We start from the raw sequence: 21,060 nt of genomic DNA on the forward strand, positions 1-21,060 counted from the left end.
CTGGGAAGTGTGGCAAAGCAAGCAGGACCTTGCTGAGGGACTGGGAGAGCAGGGTTTCGAACCTGCGTGCTCTGTTCTGGCCAGGACTCCAGCTGGCAGCTGCCTGCACTTCCCTCCTGATACTGGAGCAACATGATAATCTGAAATAGCTCCTTTCCCGTCCAGAGGTCTGGGAGCAGATCTGGAATGTGTCCTTAAGTGCCTGGACTATTTTGGGAGCAGGGACATGAATCTGTGCAGGGGCATCCAGGCTTTGCATGGCTGTGTTAATGGGGAGCTGACAGCCCAGCTCCAGCATCAGCACAGCAGTGTTTGCTTTTGGGCCAGAGAACTCATGGATGTTTTTATTTTTCTGTGCTGTACAAAATGGTGGTGTCTTCTGGAAGGTGGTAAGATGACAGCAGTTCCTAGAGGAATTGCCTTGGAAAGATGGCAGAAACATCTTAGGGTGGAAATGTGGAGCTCTGAGTGGAAGGAGAGCACAGGTTCTCTTCCTGGAACAGCTGCAGTGGAATTCTGGGCAGCTTGTGCAGCTGTGCAGCTACCACATATTTGTAACAGCAGCACAACGTGCAAGAGGCTTTTCAGAAATCCAAGGAAAATATTCCATCCTGCAAACATCTTAGAATATAGTAAGAGATGAAGCACTTAGGGAAGGAGCAGCAGCAGTGAGTACTGCTCATGCAAGTTAACTTCTCTGCAAGTGCCAGGGAAGAGTGGATTTCTGCTAGAGCTGCTAAAGAAGCTTTGGAGAAAGGGCTTTTCACAGGAATGTGCTGATAGAACAGGGAACATTTCAGAGCCAGGACAGAGTTGGTTTAGAAATGATAAATTGAGGCAAAGTCAGTAGCCAATAATTGGTGGTCTTACCCTTGATTGTTTAGGGCAACAAGAACTGTTCAGCACATCACGTTTTAAGGCTTCATACAGACAGTATTGACCCAGAGATTATAATATTCCAGTCTTTAGCCAGCAGAAATCAGCAGAGCTCTGTTTGCCTTTGCTAGTTAGGAGCTTCCTGCTGTTGAAGTGATGATTCCCTTCCTAGTATTCTTCAACAGCAGGATTCTGTTTCTACTTCATGTGTGAAGGGAAAGTTATGTTAGGACATGTTTGGCTGGTGACTGACATGGTGCTGTCCCTGCTTGTACCTACTCTGCTTTAACTTCACCTCTGAGAAAACTGGGGAACCTCCAGAGTTCAGAGGGCTGTGTTTTGTTGGACTTTCACTGTAAGGGAATTATTTAATTCAGAAGCTGAATTTTACTTTATTTTCACTTCTAGGCCTACGAGAAACGCTTTCCTACGTGCCCAGAGATCCCAGTGTTCCTGGGGAGTGAAATCCTGCACGAATCCAGGAGTGAGGACGGAGCCATCCACGTCATCGAGCGCAGCTGCAAGCTGAACGTGGACGCTCCCAGGCTGCTGAAGAAGGCAGGTGGAACCTGGGGAGCAGAGAGGCCTGCATTCTGTGGGCTGGCTCAGATAGATAAAGGCTCCTAAAGCTACACTCGTGTCTCAGTGTTTCCCCTCCTGTTCAGATTGCAGGGGTGGAGCACGTGTTCTTCATCCAGAGGAACACGGTGAACTGGAGGGAGCGAACGCTGCGCATCGAGGCCCACAACGAGACCTTTGCCAACAGGGTGGTGGTCAGGGAGACCTGCAGCTACTCAGTGAGAGCCCTGCTGGGGCTGGCTGTGCTGGGAGGGGCCAGCTGTGCACTCACATGCTGGGGGAAGGTGCATGGGTGGGTTTGAGCACCCCTGCAACAATGGGATTGGAGACTCTGGGGCTGGAAAGGCTGTTGGGTACTGAGTGTGGGATTGTTCAATTGCTTTGGAGAGACAAGACCAGGAGGAATGGCTTCCCACAGACAAGTTGGATATTAGGAAGGAATTCTTCCTTATGAGGGTGGGGAGGCCCTGGCACAGGGTGCCCAGAGCAGCTGTGGCTGCCCCTGCATCCCTGGCAGTGCCGAAGGCCAGGCTGGGCAGGGCTTGGAGCAGCCTGGCATAGGGAAATTTCTTCCTGCCCATGGCAGGGGGTGGAACTATTTGGGTTTTAAGGCCTTGATGATCTTAAAGGTCTCTTCCAACCTAATGATTCTGTGTGTCCATCCAAACCATTCTGTGCTTTCATAGGGCTTGAGAAACTTCTTCAGGTTGATTGTGATTCCCTGCTTGGAGTGAAAGTGGAAAACAGAACTGATACTGCAGAACTGCTGGTGTTCCCTCAGTTTCTTTTTGATTGAAATTCAGGCTGACAAAAACATCTAGAGCTTGGGCATGTCTATAAATCTGGATGTCTAGAATTAAACCCTCACTGTTCATTATTATGAGGGCCTGAGCAAAGCCTGACAATTTATTTTGCCCACAAATAAGTGAAAGTTTTAGCACCTTGTTTGTCATTATTTTTGTGCTCTAAAGATTTGGGAAAGGACTTGAGCCTTATTTGTGGCCAGGCTGTCTCCCTGTGTGGCTGTTTCTGTGCTGTTTCACTGCAATGCTGCTCTGAGGGCCCAGCTCAGGTGTTTCTGGAAGCAATCAGATCCTGCTTGTCTTTCCTTACACTAATGTCCAGCTCCTGTTACCTACCTGCCCTTTTGGCAACTGGACAGCAGCTCAGCTTCTTGGGAGTAAACAGGCTGTGAGGAGCTTCAGGCAAGAGGAGGAGTAGAAAAGCTGTGAACATTTTGGATGGTGAGGGTGTTCCTGGGCCAGAGATCCCTTGGTGACTGCAGAAGGCCGCCTAAAAACTGCCAAAAAACATCCTAAAAACTGCTGTAAATTAACTTCCATCATTATCAAAGGCACTGACAGGTCTGAAACGCTCCCAGGTCAACTCTGAGATTGTTACACTTGCTGATTTTGGCCGTGTCCTTAGGAAGGAAACGTCAGCATCTGGGCTTTGAGGGGAACAGGGTGGGAGCTGCTGGCTGCATCCTCAAGATGGTTCCCTGCTCTATTTTTACCAGTTCCCTTTTCCCTGCCAGAGTGCACCGGAAGGAGGTTTATTCTCATCTTTCCTTTTCTGCTGCCTTCTCTGAGGCAACTTGGAGAAATGTGATCCTGCTCCTGCAGTTACTTAATATCTCCCCAGGGAATTTTTCTTTTGTGGTATCTCTGTGTGGGGGCTGGAGTTGTTTTTCTTTCCTGTCAGTTTGTGAACAGCAGCACCTGCAGAGAGGAGGCAGAGCCTTCTCAGGAAAGGGTTAAGTTTGAAAGAGGGAAGGATTCTGTCATATATAGAGCAGCAGAGGGGAAATGAGGGAAAGGTGTGTGTTGAGCTGAAGAGTGGGGAAACTCCCTGCTCTGCCATGTCCCCAGTGTTTTGGGGAGAAGGCTGATGTTAGTGGCTGAGTCTCCCATCCAAAACTAAAAAAGAAACCTGGTTTGCATTTTTCTTCTTTGCAGGTGTAAGAGTTTTAATTGCATGTTCCACAAGGCCACTCTACCTTTCCAAAAGGAGACTTTGATATGAATGCTTGATGTGGGCAGTTCCACTGCTTTTTTTGTGCAGTTCAGGTCTGCTGAGGCAGACATGGGTTTAAATCTTGATTTCCTTGTGCACATGAAGAATGTTGGCTTGGCAAAAGTCTGGATGTCCAGTTCACAAAGGGTTGTCACAAGGGGAATGAACCTGGCTGGTCACTCCAGATGTGGCAGTGCCTCCTCTGCCCCCTCTCTGTGGTGCCAGGGCCATGAGCCCTATGCCCCCATCCCTCCTGTGTGTTGTGTTCCCCTGGCTGCAGGTTCACCCTGAGAACGAGGACTGGACCTGCTTTGAGCAGTCAGCCTCCCTTGACATCAAATCCTTTTTTGGCTTTGAAAGCACCGTGGAGAAAATTGCCATGAAGCAGTACACCTCCAACATCAAACGGGTAAGGTGGCCCCCCCTGGCTGTCCCTGGGCCTCCCTGGGTGTCCCTGGGCTCCCCTGGCTGTCCCTGGGCTCCCCTGGCTGTCCCTGGGCCTCCCTGGGTGCCCCTGGGCTCCCCTGGCTGTCCCTGGGCCACCCTGGCTGTCCCTGGGCCTCCCTGGCTGTCCCTGGGCTCCCCTGGCTGTCCCTGGGCCACCCTGGCTGTCCCTGGGCCTCCCTGGCTGCCTGAACACCCAGACCCTCTGTTTTCCTTTCTCTAAACACACCCAGTGGAGCTTTGTGCCCTTGCTTGTGGCTGTGGAGTCCCTCAGGTGGGCAAAGGAAGGCAAAGAGCCCAGAGCAGAGCTGGTGGAATGTGGCTGTGCCAGGGGAGCAGGGCACTGGGCGCTGTGGGTGCAGGGCTGCTGGGCACTGAGGACACTCTTTTGTGCAGGAAGGGAAAGTCCTGGCTGAAAAACACTCCCTGTGTCTCCAGGGCTTGGGCTTGGGACAGGGGCTCTGTGTGCAGAGGAACAGGGCAGCTAATTGGGTTTGAGAGCAGGAGAATGGGGTAAAAGTAGTAGAAAGGCATCCATAACTGGGATTTTCCTGGTCATTATTTGTAATTCATCATTCACAGGGGGCTTGGATACTGGAGGTTTTTTGACAGGATCATGGGGATGGAAGGAGAGATTTCCTCTCTATTTATCCTTAGCAGCATTCATCATATGTCCTGAGCAAACTCCAGCGCCTTGCTGGCTCTGGAGGAGGCTTTTCCTAACAAGAGTTCTCCCCTCCAGGGCAAGGAGGTGATCGAGCACTACCTGAAGGAGCTGATCTCGCAGGGGATCACGTTCATCCCTCGCTGGAGCCCTCCCGCGGCGGAGGAGGAGCGAGGCCCGGCGCTGGCACGGGCCCCCGGTGCCACCCCGCAGGAATCCGGGGCTGCTGGCACCAGCAGGGACCCTCCTGGCAGCCCCTGCCCGCCCCCGGAGCCTGCCAGCCCCGACGGTAGGCACTGCAGCTCTCACTGACCAGGAGCTTATTTCCATTTCTCTTGGCATCAGGTTTTTCATCTGGAGTGTGGGGGAGGAGGAGGGAAAGCTATTTTCTTTTTTCAAGGAAAATAAACAATGGAACTTTTTCTTTCCCCTAAAACAAAAAAAAAAACTGTGCAGGCAGTGTGTTTTGGAGCTTAGAAAAAAATTCGATTTGATCAGGTATTTTATACTTTAAACTAGAGAAGGTGTCTTCAGTATGCTGGAATTAAATATTTTATCTGTTCCAAAATTAATATTCTTGGGGACAGGTTTGGATGTTTTTTGGTCCTGTATCAGGCCAAGACAAACTTGAGGAATGTCTCCTAATGCATTTTTCCCACAAAATGCCTGAATCAAACTTTATCTTTCCATGTGTTGGTCTGATGATATTTTCTAGACTAAATAAAATACTAGGCAAAAAGAAATAGGAGGGACCTTTGAATCCAGAGTTGTAATAGAAACACTTGTTGTCATTCCTGAGAAGGAAAGGCAGCACTTGTTTTGCTGAGTGTAACCTAGCAAAAAGCTTGGAATTTGGAAATATCAGTAGTTCTGCTTTCACCTGACATTCTCTGGGAGCTTTTCTGGAAAAAGATAAGAATCCACAGAGAAGCTGATTAGCAGAAATGATTGAGATTAATGTTGTCCTCAGAGTGGTGGGTCCCAGCTAGCAGAAGAGGAGAGTAGCCCTTGTTTTTCTGCCCATATTCCTGCTCAGGACAGGATTAGCTCCCCTGGGCCTGCTCCCCACCTTGCTGACTCTGGGGGTTCCATGGGATGTCTCACTTCCAAATGCAATTTCTGTTATCCTGCTTATCCTGTGGGTGTCCAGGCCTCCTTCTGTAGGTGATGGCATCTACTGGAACCTTGTGGCTGACAAAGAGCCAGCTCTGAGGTGTCCCCAGCCCTGCTTCCCATGCCTTCCACCCCATCTGCTGCTTGGGCTGCTCCCCCTAGCTGCCCTGTTCTGCTGGCTGGCAGCTGCCAGGCCTGGGTGACACATCCCCTGTCACATCCCTCTGTCACATCCCCCTGTCCCTCGGTGCTGGCAGTCACCAACCCCTTGTCCTTTGTCTCTGAGCTGGAGTAGCATTGAGCTGCTTGGTGTGCACAGGACTTCTCCTGCCAGAATCCTCCCTGGCTGTCAGAAATGTGCTGTTGTTCTCCCTCAGTCTCTGGTGTCCCTGGGCAGAAGAATGGCTTGGTTTCCCAGCAAACCACTTGTCACTGCAGTTGTGGGTGAGATTTAGGACACGTGGAGATGGAAGTGCCCAGGTCTTGGAGAGGTTGGTGAGCTGAATGCCAGAGCTCATGAGAGATCTTTTAAAGCTCCTGCTGGAGCAATACAGGGCTGAATGGAATATTGGAGGCAGAGCCAGGTGGAGTGATACAGCACGTGCTGCCATGGCCTTGTGCCCCAATCACCAGGAGAGTGTCCCCCCATCCCTCCATCCCTCCCTCAGGCGGCTGGGATGAGGCTTCTGAGCAAATCCCCTGTAAACCATAGGGAGCCCACTGTGCAGAAGCACCTGCTCCCCTCCCTGCTGGCTGTCCCAGTTGCTCTGAGCTGTTGTGTCCCCTGCAGGTGACAAACTGGACTCTGACTACATCGAGCGCTACCTGGGCCAGCTGACCCCGCTGCAGGAGAGCTGCCTGATCCGCCTGCGCCAGTGGCTCCAGGAGACCCACAAGGGAAAGGTGGGCAGGGCACAGAGGGGCACTGAGGGGCATCCCCAGCTGGGATGGGGAGCCCTGGCTGCACAGACACACTGGGGAATGAGAGGCTGCAGTGTGGCACCACCAGCTGGGGGTGCTGGTGGATGTTGAGCTGAGCATGAGCCAGCCCTGGCAGCCCAAAGTCACTGAGGGCACTGTCCTGCTCTGCTCTGTGCCACAGTGGCCTCACCTCTAGTCCTGAACACCACAGTATCAGAAAGATCTAAAGCTGTCAAGAAGTGTCCAAAGGAGGAACATGATGGTGGGGAAGGGTCTCAAGGGGAAGCCATAGGAGGAGCAGCTGAGGCCACTTGGTCTGTTCAGCTGGAGGAGAGGAGAGCACAGAGCTCACTGGGGATGCAGCTCCTCCTGAGGAGCAGCTCGAACCTCTGCTCTGTGACCAGGGACAGGAAATGGTTGGAACTGTACCAGGGCAGGTTTTGGTTGGAAATCAGGAGAGGTTCTTTCCCCAGAGGGTGCTGGCACTGCACTGCCCTGAGGCTGCCAGAGATCCAGGAGTGCTTAGGCACTGCCCTCAGGCTCAGGGTGAGATTGTTGGGGTGTCTGTGCAGGGTCAGGGGTTGGACTGGATGATCCCTTCCTGCTCAAGGAAATTCCATGGTTCTCTGATACTTCCCTGAGAAGCACCACGGGCACTGAGGGATGGATGTGTCTCTGCTCTGCTGGAATGTCCTGGGCTCCTTCTGGTTAAAGGAAAGTCTCTGTCAGACCAGCAGGGTAACTGATATGTGCCTGGGAAAAGAAAGGGTCTAGAGCATCTTGAATGCCTCAAAAGGGGTTTAACTCCAGATTTCCTGATGGAGAGGGATTAGGAGGGAAGGAAAGAAGGACCAAGGATAGCACCAGAGAGAGTAGTTGGGTGGGCTGAGTGGATAAAGAATGCTGAGGAAGAGGGGCAAGTGATCCTGCTTGGAAGCAGAGAACAGATGGATGAGGTTTCAACAGTAAAAGCTTCCTGGCTCAGAAGGAATCAGCTCAGTCAGTCAGGATGGGTTAGGTGAGGTGCTCTGCATTCCTGGCTTTGGGAAGATTTTCATTCTTTTTCCTTTACCTGGCCTTTCCAAAAGGCACTGCTGCTTACATGGAACTTTGCCAGTCCTGCATGCTGTGTGTCTCAGAGCTGAGCATGTCTCATCTGAGTACAGGGAGTCTGAACATGATTTAGAATGCTGTTTTTTCTTGGAAAAGTGAATGTGAATCACCTCTGTAGAAATCAAATGTAACAAAGATTTAGTGCTATTGTCCTGAAGTTCCCTTGTGTGTGAGCAGGCACGTGGGTTTTGTTGGTAGCCAGGAGTGTGGATGGAGAAACAGCTCCCAGCAAACCTCACTCTGAAGACAGCAGGAGGTGTTGGGGCAGTGTCAGAGGCTCCCAGCAGCTGATAAGCTCCATACACCAACAGTGCTGTTGAATTGTAAGAGCTGATAAATTCCCATCCCCAAACATCTGCCAGAGCTGGCCAAGGCCACTGGGGTACAGTGGCATCAACAGCAGCTGGGATACCTTGGACCAGAAGGGTGGGGGCTGCTGGAGGCAGGTAGAGACTGCAGGAACAGATGTGTGATATATTATATATGGTATGTGTGATATATTATATATGGTACGTGTCATATATAATATATTGTATATATACACACCTGATGTAGCAAAGGGCCTCTTGAGGGGCTGTGACACCTCCCTGGCAGCTGCTCTTGTGTCCCTGTGATGCTCTGCCCCTGAGGAAGGAGCTGGGGCAGTGAGTGAGCTGTGTGAGCAGGAACAGCCTCACCAAGCAAAGGGCTCTGCTGGAAGCTGCTTTGATCTGTGTCTGCTGTGATCCTCCAGGCAGATGGGAGGCCCTGGACAGGCAGGGGTCAGTCCCTAGGTGTGAGTGGGGTCTCAGAGAGCACAGGAGGCTTTTCATGGAACCCTGGACACTTCACTGGACAGTGGAGTGTTGTGGGCTCCACTGGGGTAGGAGATCTCTCACCTAGTGGGTCCTGGATGGGAGGACATCCCAGAGACAGGGTGGCTTTGTCCCTGCTGTGACCTGCAGGGATCCTGCTTTCACCTGGAACAGGCACCACCTAAAACCTTTGTTTAGGTTGAAAAGTATCAACCCACAGGTTGGTTTTCCCCCTCCATGTCAGAGGCTGGAGAAGGAAGAAGTGAGAGCACATAAGCCAAATGTGGAGCAGCTGCCCCTTGGGTGCCTGGAGCTGGGCAGGGAGTGGCAGCCCCTGTCCCCTGGGCAGTGCAGCTGAATCCTGAGCTCTGGGGACGCTGGAGCTGCCTCTGGGTGGCCTTGCTGGGCCCCAGGAGGATGTGGGCACACAGGAGGGGAGGTGCTGGCTGCTGAAACTTCACATTGAACCCCCTGACTGCTCAGCTGCTTCTCCTGATTCCCTGACAGTGCTGGCCAAAATCAGGAGCTTATCCTGCAAGGCTGGGGTTGTCCCTGGAGAGGCTCTTACCTTGCTGTGACAATCTGTTCTTTTAATTCAGAGCAGGGATGGCCTTATTCCTCTATCAGGAATTATCAAAAAATAGATCTCCTGTTTCTTGGAAAATGGCCCTTCTTATTTTTGTCCTCTGTCCTATTTCACTATCTTTCCCCCATTCTTTCCAAAGCAGACATTACCTTTACAATCAGATATGTTGTTCCTTAAAAAATCTGAGGAGTTGAAGGAACAAACTGTAAATGGTGTTAAAACTGCAGCAACTTAAAGCTCTGTTCAAGGCTTTGCAGCATGCAGGAGAGTGCAGCAGTTTTACCAGGGAATACAAAAGCAGGCTGAAATTAAACCTTCGTTTTCTTGCATGTGGGAGTTACTGCTTTGGTTGGACAAGGATAAAAGACTAATTCTGCTGTGGAATGAGTCTTCTTGGAGCTTCCTGCCCTTGGTCCAAACAGAAGTGCTGGATTTGCCTCTTCCCTGGAGTCCTGCACAGGGGAGGTTTGAAACAGGAAAACATCAAACCTTCCAGCAGCCATCCCTCTCCTGCAGGGATCCAGGAGTTGTTGTGGGTGTCTGGGCTGGGCCTGATGAGTGACAGCTGCCTCTGAGCCACAGGAACACAATCCTGAATTATCTGATGAGCACTCTGCTGGCTTTAAACTTGCTGTCATACTGAATTCCTCTACATACTCCTGAGATCATCTTTGGGAAGGCTGCCCTCTCCTTTCCAGGACACACAGATGCAGTGTTAGAACCAGTGTTAACCTGCCCCCTGCTCCTAAGGTGCTTAAAGATTGGTTTAGGCTGCCTGAACTCTGCCCCTTCTTTAGGTGAGCCAATTCTTACCATCTCTTGCTTGTGAATCCAAGATTGCTCCCTCCTGACACAGCTGCCAGCCTTGCTTTCTACCCAGCTTTCTGTTTCCCTGAGCATGGCAGTGGACAAACAAAGGGGCTTTGACTGCTGAACATGGGGGTTTGTGTCCCAGCAGGGCTGGGAGTGCTTGGCTTGTGCTAGCACAACATGGATACTCTGGAAGAGACAATCCCTGCTCCACAGAACTGCATTTTTTTATGGAAACTTGTAGAGAATGAGGCCAAACACTTTTGGAGAAGTTGGAGTGAGGGACTGTGAATCCAGCAGCACATGCAGCTCTAATCCAGTTGGATTTGCAGCTGACAGGCTCTTAGTCAGATTTGGCACTTCTGTGGAACCCATCAGGTTTGTTGTTAATTCCTGCTGCTTGGCACTCCTGCCAAGCTCTCTTTGATTCCTCAGCTAAAGAGAACATGGCAGATCTGGGAGGAGGTTGGGATAAGCCATTCTGCAGACTTGCTTTGGGAAGCTTTTGTGCCTGTGGTGTGAGGATTAGGGCTAGTGCTGGGGTGAGTGATTGGGAGAGGGTGTGTTGTAGTTTGGGCTGATTTGGATCAAGAGTTATTGTGGTGTAATGGGGCAGGGAAGCCTTTGAAGCACTCAGCAGCTTTCCTGTCCCAACACCAGCAGCAGGGCCTGCACAAGAGCTGGAATTGGTTCTGGTGGCATCATTCAGACTGCCCAGTTGTGATTCCCTGCAGTGCCTCTGTGCTCAGTGTGTTACCTGTGGCTGTTTGGTACCTGTTCCCGTCATGTGCTGATTTGCCCTGGGCAGGTGAACTTGCAGCTCCCTGACTTTCACGCAGTATTTTGGAGATCCTTGTGGATAACCAGCCAGGGGAAACATCAGCCAGGCCAGGGTTTGCTGGAGCTCCTGGGAATTGCACTGGGGAAGGGCTTCTCACAGCCAGTGAAGTGAGCTGGTCCCTGCTGTTGTGCTCCTGCACCCTCTGCTGCTTCCAGCTGGGTTAGCTGCCGAGGGAGGGAGGCAGAAGGGAACTTTAATTTGCTGTCTTACTTTGAAGAGATTTAAAACTGTGTCAACTGCAGCCTCCTCTGCAGGCCAGATGGAACATTGCAGTGCTGACCCTGGGGTTTTCTCTCCTGGCAGATCCCCAAGGATGAGCACATCCTGCGGTTCCTGCGCGCCCGCGACTTCAACATCGACAAAGCGCGGGAGATGCTGTGCCAGTCGCTGGCCTGGCGCAAGCAGTACCAGGTGGATCTCATCCTGCAGTCCTGGAGACCCCCAGCCCTGCTGCAGGAGTACTACACTGGGGGCTGGCACTACCAGGACAAAGGTGAGGATTGCCAGCCAGGGGCTCTGTACAAATCACAAATGGGATGGGACTGCTGGGAACGTGCCTTGAGCTTTTTGATTTTCCACCACCACTCTCATTACATGGTGATGACAATGGGAAGATGCCAGTAGCACACCAAGAACTCAATGTTAGAACTTACTTTAAAAGTTTTCTGACCAATCACACAAAGCAAAAGCACATTGACAGTAGTTCTATCCAATCACTATAACCTTTGGTTAAACAATGCTTGCTTATTTTGGATACAATACCTGCTTGTAAGCCTTAAAACACAATGCACAGAGCTCCATTATTAAGCTTAAAACTTGCTAATATCTCACTAGATACACTTTTCTGCAGCTTAGGAGTTATGCTAGACAAGCATTAATACACAGACCATTGTTCTATTTATCCTTACATTCCTACATTTTACTGCTGACCTATCCTATGGCTACCGCTCAGCTCTAATCACAGCTCTGCTGTCTCTGAGGCCTGCCTTTTGCAGCTTTCCCAAAACCCTCTGATTTTATGGAGGGTTATTTTATTTTATGCCCCTGGTACCTCACTGGTGGCCTGGGATGTTGAGGAAAGCTGTATTGACATTTTTAAAGTTAACAAAGCAGTTCAGTGCCTGTGAGTCCCTGTAATTGTATTTCCTCTGCACAGATCAGTCAGTGCAAAGCAATTTCTCTGAACAGGTTGCTTTTGGCAGTGATTTTTATCCTTTTCAAATATTTAATGTGGCTTTTAAAAAAGGTATGAGAGTGATATCCTGGGAGACTAAAGTGCTGCCCTCTCTAACCCCTTTGCTTGAAGATGGGCGGCCGCTCTACATCCTCCGCCTCGGGCAGATGGACACCAAGGGTTTGGTGAAGGCCCTGGGAGAGGAGTCCCTGCTGCGACACGTGAGCTGTGCCTTTGTGTGCCACCTGTCCCCTCAGGGTGCTGGGAAGTCTTGGCATGGTGCATCAGGAGTCCTGGAATGGTTTGGGTGGGAAGGAACCTTAAAGTTCATCTCAGCCCACCCTGTCATGAGCAGGGACATCTTCCACTGTCCCAGGCTGCTCCAAGTCCTGTCCAGCCTGGCCTTGGGCACTGCCAGGGATCCAGGAGCAGCCACAATCTCTTTGGGCACCCCGTGCCAGGGCCTGCCCACCCTGCCAGGGAACAATTCCCAATTCCCAATATCCCATCCATCCCTGCCCTCTGTTTTCTGTACTTTTAAAAATAAGATTTTCCAGCCATCCTGGTTACTCAGCCATTCTCAGGCTAATCCCTGTCTGTGCTGTCTTTGATTCCAGGTTCTGTCCATTAATGAGGAGGGACAGAAGAGATGTGAGGAAAACACCAACATCTTCGGTCGCCCCATCACGTCAGTATCATTGGTTTATCATTGGTTTATAACTGGTTTTCCTGAGCCCTTGCAGACTCTCAGGGCCATGGTGAAGGATGCTGCTGTGGTTTGGGGTGATGTCCTTAGGGTTACAGTGCAGACAGCAGTGTGTCTGTGGTCCCCATCTAGCCCATAAGATATTTATATATTTATTTGTTGGACTTAAATGCAGACAAATCCCACAGTTTTGTTGGAAAGCAAGTATTGATCCTTCCTTACATCATTTTCATATCCCATCTCAGATTAATTTAATCTTTCTGTTTTGGTGATTTTAATCCACATCTTTGAAATTCTGGGTTTTTTAATGCAGGAGCCTGTCTGCCAGATTCTATCTTCATTTAAAATGCATTTTTGCATTATTTTTAGCAATAGGCCTGCATTACCTTCACCACCTTCTTCCAGAGTGACAGGTGTTCCTGCCCTTGGGGTTGGGGGTGTGTGTTACCTGGAGCTCACCTGGATTCTGCTGCCCAGGTGGAGATGTGCTTTTATTGGAGCTGCTCATGTCCCAACAGGCTTCCCTGGGTCCTGCAGGGGCTGTGGGGTCACTGTGGATCCTAAACTGAGCACCCACCACACTCTAAAGTTCTGACAGGTCTTTTTCTGCCTGTTTGTTTTAGATCCTGGACATGCCTGGTGGACTTGGAAGGGCTCAATATGAGGCACCTCTGGCGGCCTGGGGTGAAGGCCCTGCTCAGGATCATCGAGGTGGTGGAGGACAACTACCCTGAGACCCTGGGGAGGCTCCTGATTGTGAGGGCACCACGGGTCTTCCCTGTGCTCTGGACCCTGGTGGGTGAAACCTGGGCTCTGCAGGATCACAGATGGCTACATCTGCAGAGGCAGGGAGGGAAAATCTCCAGGCAGCTTCTGGGGAGCTCCTGAAGAGCCACAGCAGAACCAGGCCATGGGGTGCCTGCAGCTCACTGGGTTCTGGTCACTGCCATCCACCAGGACAGGATGAGAAGCCTGGATCAGAATTGCCCATTCCACCCTTGGTGGGCTTTCATGTAAATGGGCAAAGACAGACACCTTTTAATCTCATGCTGTAGGACACTGAAGGGTAATAAGTAGTAATAATCAGTAGTAAATAATAAATCTGGTTCTGCCTGGTGCCTGCTGACTGCTCTGGCAGTGTGAGAACATGGTTGTCACATTTCTTGTGAGGTTTGTGGGTGAGGCAGTGACTGCAGACTTCCTTTACATGAAGCAGAAAGTGCTGTGAGATGGTGATACAGAGAGAGAGAACATTTTCAGTTTGGTATCCCTCTGTTTGGGAAGTGCCTCAGAGCTGTGAAGCTCTGCACACTGCTGAGACATGTGATGAGATGGCTCAGCCAGCATCCCCAGCTGCCCTCAGTGACAGCCATGTCCTGTGTGCCCTTTGTCTTGCAGGTCAGTCCCTTTATCAATGAGAACACAAGGCAGAAGTTCCTCATCTACAGTGGCAATAACTACCAGGGCTCAGGAGGGCTGGTGGACTATGTGGACAAGGATGTGATCCCAGACTTCCTGGGAGGAGACTGCATGGTGAGTTTTCCTTCCTCCTGTGCAGGTGCAATCTGGAACTGATTTCCTGTTCCTCACCCCCCTGGCCTTCCACTGCCTTCTGGAAGGGGTTAAACCTTCGAGCATGGCCCTGCTGTGGGCACAGGGCAGATGTACACAGGGCTGCTCCCTGCAGTGCTGGTGCTGCCCTGGGATCCTGGGGCGTAGAGCATTGGGGGGTAGCACAGTGGGGACAGAGACAGAGATCTCTGCTGCAGGTCAGGAACTTGGGGTTTATTGCAAAGGGCCTGGGGGCAGGGCCCTGCTGGGAGCTGCCAAACACAGCTCAGAGCAGGCTGAGAGAAGAGAGGGGGAGAGAGGATGAGAGGGTAAGAGAGTAAGAGAGTGAGGTTTCCATTACAATACAATAAATCTTCTTCTGCGTTGAATACTCTGATTCTCACTAACCAATCTAGTACAAGATACAAATCCTGTAGCATTTCCATACAGCCTATAAGAATCATTACATTACCATACTGTGTTACATTTTAAACCCTATAAACTCCTCTTTGGGCCCCTTCTGCCAAGCTATAGGGTCTGCTCTGACCCTTGGGCCTGTCTGCAGGCAGAGGGTGTTGTTCCATCAAAAGGGGATCACCTTCAGCTGGCCATGCCATTGTTTTCCAGTTGTTCAGTAACTGAGGTATCTCAAAGCTTGCTTTCATTTCAATCTCACTTATAGTTTCTATATTCTCAAAATCTTTTGCCAGGCAATCCTATTTATAAGGCTTTCCTGTTTCATCTTCCCCAACACTGGAGCAGGGTCAGAGCACAGCTCTCTACAGGGAGCTCACAGAAACCTCGGTGGTTCCCATCAGAGCCACTGTGCAGTTCTGGCCCAGCTGAGGGCTCAGCCCATGTCTGACAGCCACAGGAGGTGCTGGCTCACTGCTGGAGCATGCTGAGCCCCTGTCTGTCTGTCTGTCTGTGTGATGTTGCAGTGCACTGTCTCAGAGGGGGGACTTGTCCCCAAGTCCCTGTACCAGAGCGAGGACGAGCCGGAGAACTCGGATCACATCCGGCTGTGGACAGAAACCATCTACCACTCTGCCAGTGTCCTCAGAGGAGCCCCACACGAGGTACAGAGCACACCTGAGCTGCTGGGGTGGCACAGTGACATGTGTCCCCTCTGCTGGGCTGGCTGCAGCAGCCAAGGGCTCCCAGCACAGGGAGCTCAGCAGCAGTTGCTGTTCCTGCAAGGGAGCAGCTGCAAGTGTGGGAGTGAAGAGCAGCAGTGTGAGCAGCAGGGCTCTTATCTCTGCTGTGGCCTGATCTTCTGAAAGGTCCAGTCTCTTCCTCCTCCCCCTCCTCCTCCTCTTGGGAGAAATAAAGGGCTCTCAGTTTCCCTTGTGATAGTTCAGCTCCTATTCCTAGTGGTGTAGCTGGGACAGTAATGGGGGTGATAAAGGAAGGTGTGTGCTGGGAGTCACCACCAAACAGGATGTCCCAAAAAGGAGCAAATCAGTGTCAGATCAGTCTTCTGGCCTCTCTGATGGGGAGTCACTCTGATTTGGCTCTTTCCTCAGTTCCACTGAGGTTTTCCTAGAACAAGTAACTCATTTACAAGTAACTCTGATATGGGGAGAAAAGGTAAAAACACCTGAGTGGGTGTACTGTGGGAGGTGGTGTGTATCCCCCTCAGGAACCAAGACCAGCTGAAGGATTGTGGAGCCAAGTGTGTTTGCCCCAGAGTGGGGAGGAGCACAGTGCTGCCACCTGACCCTGCAAGGGGCTTGTTCTGTTCCTTTCTCAGATACTCGTGGAGATCCTGGAGGGGGAATCTGTCATCACCTGGGACTTTGACATCCTGAAGGGAGATGTGGTGTTCAGCCTCTTCCACTCCAAACGAGCTCCTGAGCCAAGTCAAAAAGAAGCCACAGCACCAAGTCCCTGTGGTGCAGGGGACAATGTGCAGCTCATTGACAAGAGCTGGGTGCTGGGGGTGGATTACAGCAGGGTGGAGTCTCCCCTGGTCTGCAGGGAAGGAGAGAGCATCCAGGTCAGAGGGCTGGGGTCCTGCCATGGCCTCAGGGTCCTGCCAGCTCCAGAGTGGAGTGGTGGGGAGGGAATTGATGGTGTGGGAAATCAGGAACTGCTGGAAAAGGGGGCTGTGGTCATTCCCAGCAGCAGGGAAGGGTGGATTCTGCCCTTCTGCCCTACTCAGGTGAGACCCCACCTGCAGAGCTGCCCCAGCCCTGGGGCCAACAGCAGCAGGACCTGAAGCTGCTGGAGAGAGTCCAGGGGAGCCCATGGAGATGCCCCAAGGGCTGGAGCCCCTCTGGAGCCAGGCTGGCAGAGCTGGGGGTGCTCACCTGGAGAGGAGAAGCTCCAGGGACACCTCAGAGCCCCTGCCAGAGCCTGAAGGGGCTCCAGGAGAGCTGGAAAGGGACTGGGGACAAGGGATGGAGGGACAGGACACAGGGAATGGCTCCCACTGCCAGAGGGCAGGGATGAATGGGATATTGGGAATTGTTCCCTGTGAGGGTGGGCAGGCCCTGGCACAGGGTGCCCAGAGCAGCTGTGGCTGCCCCTGGATCCCTGGCAGTGCCCAAGGCCAGGCTGGGCAGGGCTGGGAGTGACCTGAGACAGGGGGATGGGGATGGGGATGGGGATGAGGATGGGATGGGCTTTAAGGTCCATTCCCACCCAAACCATTCTGTGATCATTTTTCTGGATGCCCTGTGAAAATGGGAAATCCTTATTTAAAGTGAGTCATTGGAAAGAGACTCCAAGCTAAAATTCTTAATGGAAATTAAGCTAAATAAGTTGGGGTTTTTTTTTCCTGCTGGTACTACAGGGCTGTGTCTCAGGGAGGTGACACAGGTGAATGCCACCTGTGCTGGGTCAGTGAGCCATTCCCCCATTCCCCCGTGCTCACCTGCTGTCCCTCCCTCTCTGCAGGGCTCCCATGTCACTCGCTGGCCTGGCTTCTACATCCTGCAGTGGAGGATGCACGGGCCCCTGCCCTGCTCCAGCTCCAGCCTGCCCCGTGTGGACGATGTCCTGGCCTCCCTGCAGGGCTCCAGCCACAAGTGCAAGCTCATCTACTACTACGAGGTGCTGGCCTCCAAGGACTTCAGGTAGGGCATTTACAAGGGGTTTACTACGAGTTGCATTGGGGGTGAGTTAAACATTTGGATATCAGAGACCCCCTCAGGGGGTGTGTTTAAATGACAAGTGCATGGACACAAAATTGGTGGCATTTTTGCAACCAGTCTCCTCTGGTGCTGTAGGTATTTAAAAGTTCCCTTCAATCTGGGTCCATCAGTGAAATTTGTGCTTTGGGTCTTGCTTGCAGCTGCCTGAAGAGCAGGAGATTTTTGACTCAAGAGGGTTTTTATCTTAGTTGGGAATATTTTTAGAAGCTGCTTTTGGAGTAATTTAAATATCAGCTGGGCTGTATCCCAGATGATTTTGTTTGGCACTTGAGAAGGATGAGCACTTCTGGACAGGTGAACAGCCAGCCTTGGCAGGGTGTGCCTGGCCCCTTCAATGCCAGAATCACCCCCCATCTGTCAGTCTGAGCTCTGTGCAAGCCTTGGCCCTTCCCTGGAGCTGGAGGCGTTGGGCAGAGCAGATGTGAAGGTGGTGGCTTGAGGTGTGACCTGGCCAGGTGCTGTGGGGTCAGAGCAGCAGAAATGCCTCTCTCCAGTCCTGCTCTTCTTGGGGCTATTCCTGAGCCCAGCCTGCCTTGGGCAGGAGGAGCTGGAGGTGCTGAGTTGGGACTCTGCTGTTCAGCAGCCTGGAGCTCTTGGGTTCACAAGGCTGCATTTGGAGTCCTCTGGAGCTTTTCTTTCACCTCTGAGGCTCCAGCTGTGTCCCTTTCCCCAGAACAATACTCAGACACAAGGAATCATATCTGTAAATGGGAAAAAATGTCTCTGACTGATTAATTTTTCATCATGACACAGAGATTCTTAGAGAGCAAGTGGGAAATGATGGGCCCAAAAGCAATTGTGCAAATGTTGGAGAGGGGAGCTGATCTGTGGGAGGAATCCCTCAATGCAGCCTTGCTAACAGCACATCTGTTCTGTCCCATGCCAGGGGATCCATGTCCAGCCTGGAATCCTGCACCAGTGGCTTTTCCCAGCTGAGTGGAGTCACCACATCTTCCAGCCAGTCCCAGAGCAGCTCCCACCTCTCCAGATAGCAGAGCCAGGGCTGCAGCACCAGGGGCACCCAAACCAAAGAGCTCCAGGGCTGAGCCGTGGGGCAGCCACAGCCATTTGGACACAGAGAGGCCTCTGGGGGCTGCTTCAACCACAAAAACTGAAATTCTAAGGGCAGGTTTGGGGGTTTGAGGTCAGCTGCCTGCTCCTCAGTGGCCTCCCTCACCACCTGTGGGTTCTGGGTGCCTGTGAGTTTGCAGGAACCCACTCCACTCCAAAGGGCTCTTTTCAGTTCTTTCCCCCAGAGGAGGCTGATGTTGCCTTACCTGCTGCACCTTGAGGGAATTCCTGGGTGGCAAAACAAGGGAATGTCCTGGGTGCCCACAGGGTTCTGCTTCCACACTGGGCAGTCAGGGGGGCATTCCAGGGGCAGGGCCTTGGCAGGACCTCCCAACACCTGGGTACAGGCAGCATGGTTCAGAAATCACTTCCAGGCCAAACCAAAAACTCTCCTGGTCTGGCAGGATGCTCTGGGAAATGTGTTGGATTTTTGTAACCCTGCTGAGAAACAAAGTCAAAAGGTTTTTGTTTTTTTTTAGAAATTCCAGGCATTGAATCTGCCTGCAGTGAGTGGCATCTTCCAAACTATTGTTTCTTTTTACTCAGGTTTACAGCAATAATGAGTAGGTCTGTCCCATTCCCAAGTGGATGGGAACTGAATCCAGTCCTAAAGGGCTAAGAAAAGCAATATTTGATTTCCTGAAGGCACAAGATTTTCTGGCAGTATTACAGAACTTGCTTCTTCTAAACATGAGCTCACTTGAAACCATTCAGAGAGGCATGTATGTATGTAAGCACTTACTGAAGCCTATTTATTCTACACTAGCTAATTTTAAATTAATTTTTAACTTATTATGTCAGAAATGACTATTAAATACAGTCACCTTTTTTAATGGGATGAACTTTGTTTTAGAAAGGAATAACTGATTGTCTTCAATCCCAAGCAATCTTTCTGCTTGGGTCCTGATCTTTGTGATCAATGGATGTTCTTGCAAAAGGGCTGCATTGGGGTAAGGGCTTGTGTCACCTTCCTTGCAAGGATAGGTGAGAGTCCCATGCTTTTTTAGACTGTTTTTTAGGACTAAGAAACAAGGATTGAGTTCAGGAGTTGTCATGAAGATGCACTGTCTTCCTACACACCAAAAATGCCACGTTTGTCCCTAATCTCTGATTGTTCCTCTACTCAGGTTGGGGAACAAAGTTATCCATGTTCTTGTCCAGGTGAAAAAATAATGAGAGCAGGTGTCAAATACTCACCAAGTTTTTATTCAGGAATCTGTGAAGTTGTTCCTTCCCACCCTGTTTTTTTATAATCACTGGTTTTGAAGCACCAGGCTCTGCCAAATGAGAAAAGAGCCAAAATATTTGGGACAATGGGAGACAAAGAACTTGACATGGGGTTTTTTAAGGATTGGAGCCAAGGGAATCACTCTGCACCTTGCATCTCTCCCTGTGAACAGGTAACTTTGTTATGTAGAGCTCAGGGAAGTTCTGATTTCCAATTCTCAGTTGTTGCATGGACTTTCATGTTTCTCCCAGACAAATGAAATTTCTGTCTCTGGCATTTCAGCATAACTGGAGTCTGATAAAGATGGACAAATGTAAATGTAATTCCTACATTTCCTCTGGAAAGTCAGGAATTCTGGAAGCAAAAGTGCATGTGTGTATCCCTCATGGAAAATCCTTGACCCAGAATAAAATCTAATTTAGAAACAGTTTCAGATTCCCAAAGCCTCAGGAGCAAACCCAGCCCTGTCCCCCTGTGCTGTTTCAGGATTTTACCTTCCCTTCTCACGGGGTTGCTCACATCCTGGTCCTGGGTTTGCTCTGGGTAAGAAGGATCTCTTCCTTTGCCCTGAATTTGTTTTTTTTTGGTAATTTTGTTTTGAAACGTGGGATGTGCTGTTTTCTGCTCACCAGAAGTTTGACTTTTGTCAGTGGAGGAATTTGGCCCTGGCAGATCTCTGAAGGGTGGGGTTAGGGATGGTTCCTCAGGGTGTTCCTGGCTCTGGGGACATCCCAGTCCCAGTTTTTCCTCTTGTCCCTTGGCAGTCCCACTCCTCTGCCCATCAGAGATCATGCACAGGTCTGTGAAGCAGATTGTGACCTCTCCAGGCTGCCTGCTTTATCCCATCTGACAATTTACTCTGAAATCAATTTAAATAATGCAGTAATTTTTTCCTTTTTCTCTTGAATATTAACAGGAAAAAAGGAAGCAACAGCCTGGATGCTGTGCTGTGCTTTCTAAACCTGACCTTGTGAACTGCAGATACCAGAGACACAGAATTCTTCTACATCACCTTTTCCCCCTCAAACTACATCAGTGTGCTTAGAAAATAAACTCAGTTTTCTTCACAGTGAGCTGAGTCTGGGAGGGATTTTGGATCCTCAGAAATCAGAAGTTGGGCAATGGGCTCATTGTGGGTGGTGCAGCAAAGCCCTCCCTGCAGTGAGGCCGCTGAGCTCGGGCTGTGTGCAGGGAAGGAGCTGCTGGTTAAAAAGTGGCTCCCAGGAAATTGTGGGGCTGTCCCTGGTTCAGATATTCCCTATGCAAACACAACACCTACCTCAGAGCTGGTGCCATGCCCGTGGGGGCAGGGGAGTGCAGGATGCTGTGCCAGGGTCACACAGCCACAGGCGGCACCTGCATTGCCAGAGCTCTCCAGGTGTGCCCCATTCCCTGGGCTGGGAGGGCAAACACAG

The 21,060-nt window shown here is 50.9% G+C and overlaps 1 protein-coding gene across 1 annotated transcript in view; it reads left to right on the forward strand.

Moving 5' to 3' along the window:
- SEC14L5 (SEC14 like lipid binding 5) overlaps positions 1-20,714 on the forward strand; it is a 39,506-nt gene extending 18,792 nt beyond the window's left edge. The window contains exons 4-17 of the mRNA XM_059484367.1: positions 1,285-1,434; positions 1,542-1,673; positions 3,752-3,880; positions 4,658-4,868; positions 6,483-6,595; positions 11,061-11,250; positions 12,064-12,152; positions 12,549-12,619; positions 13,261-13,432; positions 14,036-14,170; positions 15,130-15,267; positions 15,942-16,187; positions 17,090-17,268; positions 18,233-20,714. Of these exons, the coding sequence (XP_059340350.1) occupies positions 1,285-1,434; positions 1,542-1,673; positions 3,752-3,880; positions 4,658-4,868; positions 6,483-6,595; positions 11,061-11,250; positions 12,064-12,152; positions 12,549-12,619; positions 13,261-13,432; positions 14,036-14,170; positions 15,130-15,267; positions 15,942-16,187; positions 17,090-17,268; positions 18,233-18,338 (2,061 nt within the window). The 3' untranslated portion in view covers positions 18,339-20,714. The remainder of the gene's footprint in view (positions 1-1,284; positions 1,435-1,541; positions 1,674-3,751; positions 3,881-4,657; positions 4,869-6,482; positions 6,596-11,060; positions 11,251-12,063; positions 12,153-12,548; positions 12,620-13,260; positions 13,433-14,035; positions 14,171-15,129; positions 15,268-15,941; positions 16,188-17,089; positions 17,269-18,232) is intronic.
- Positions 20,715-21,060: the final 346 nt, after the last annotated feature.

This window comes from Ammospiza nelsoni, chromosome 17 (genome assembly GCF_027579445.1).
Source record: "Ammospiza nelsoni isolate bAmmNel1 chromosome 17, bAmmNel1.pri, whole genome shotgun sequence".
In the NCBI taxonomy this organism is placed as follows: Eukaryota; Metazoa; Chordata; class Aves; order Passeriformes; family Passerellidae; genus Ammospiza; species Ammospiza nelsoni.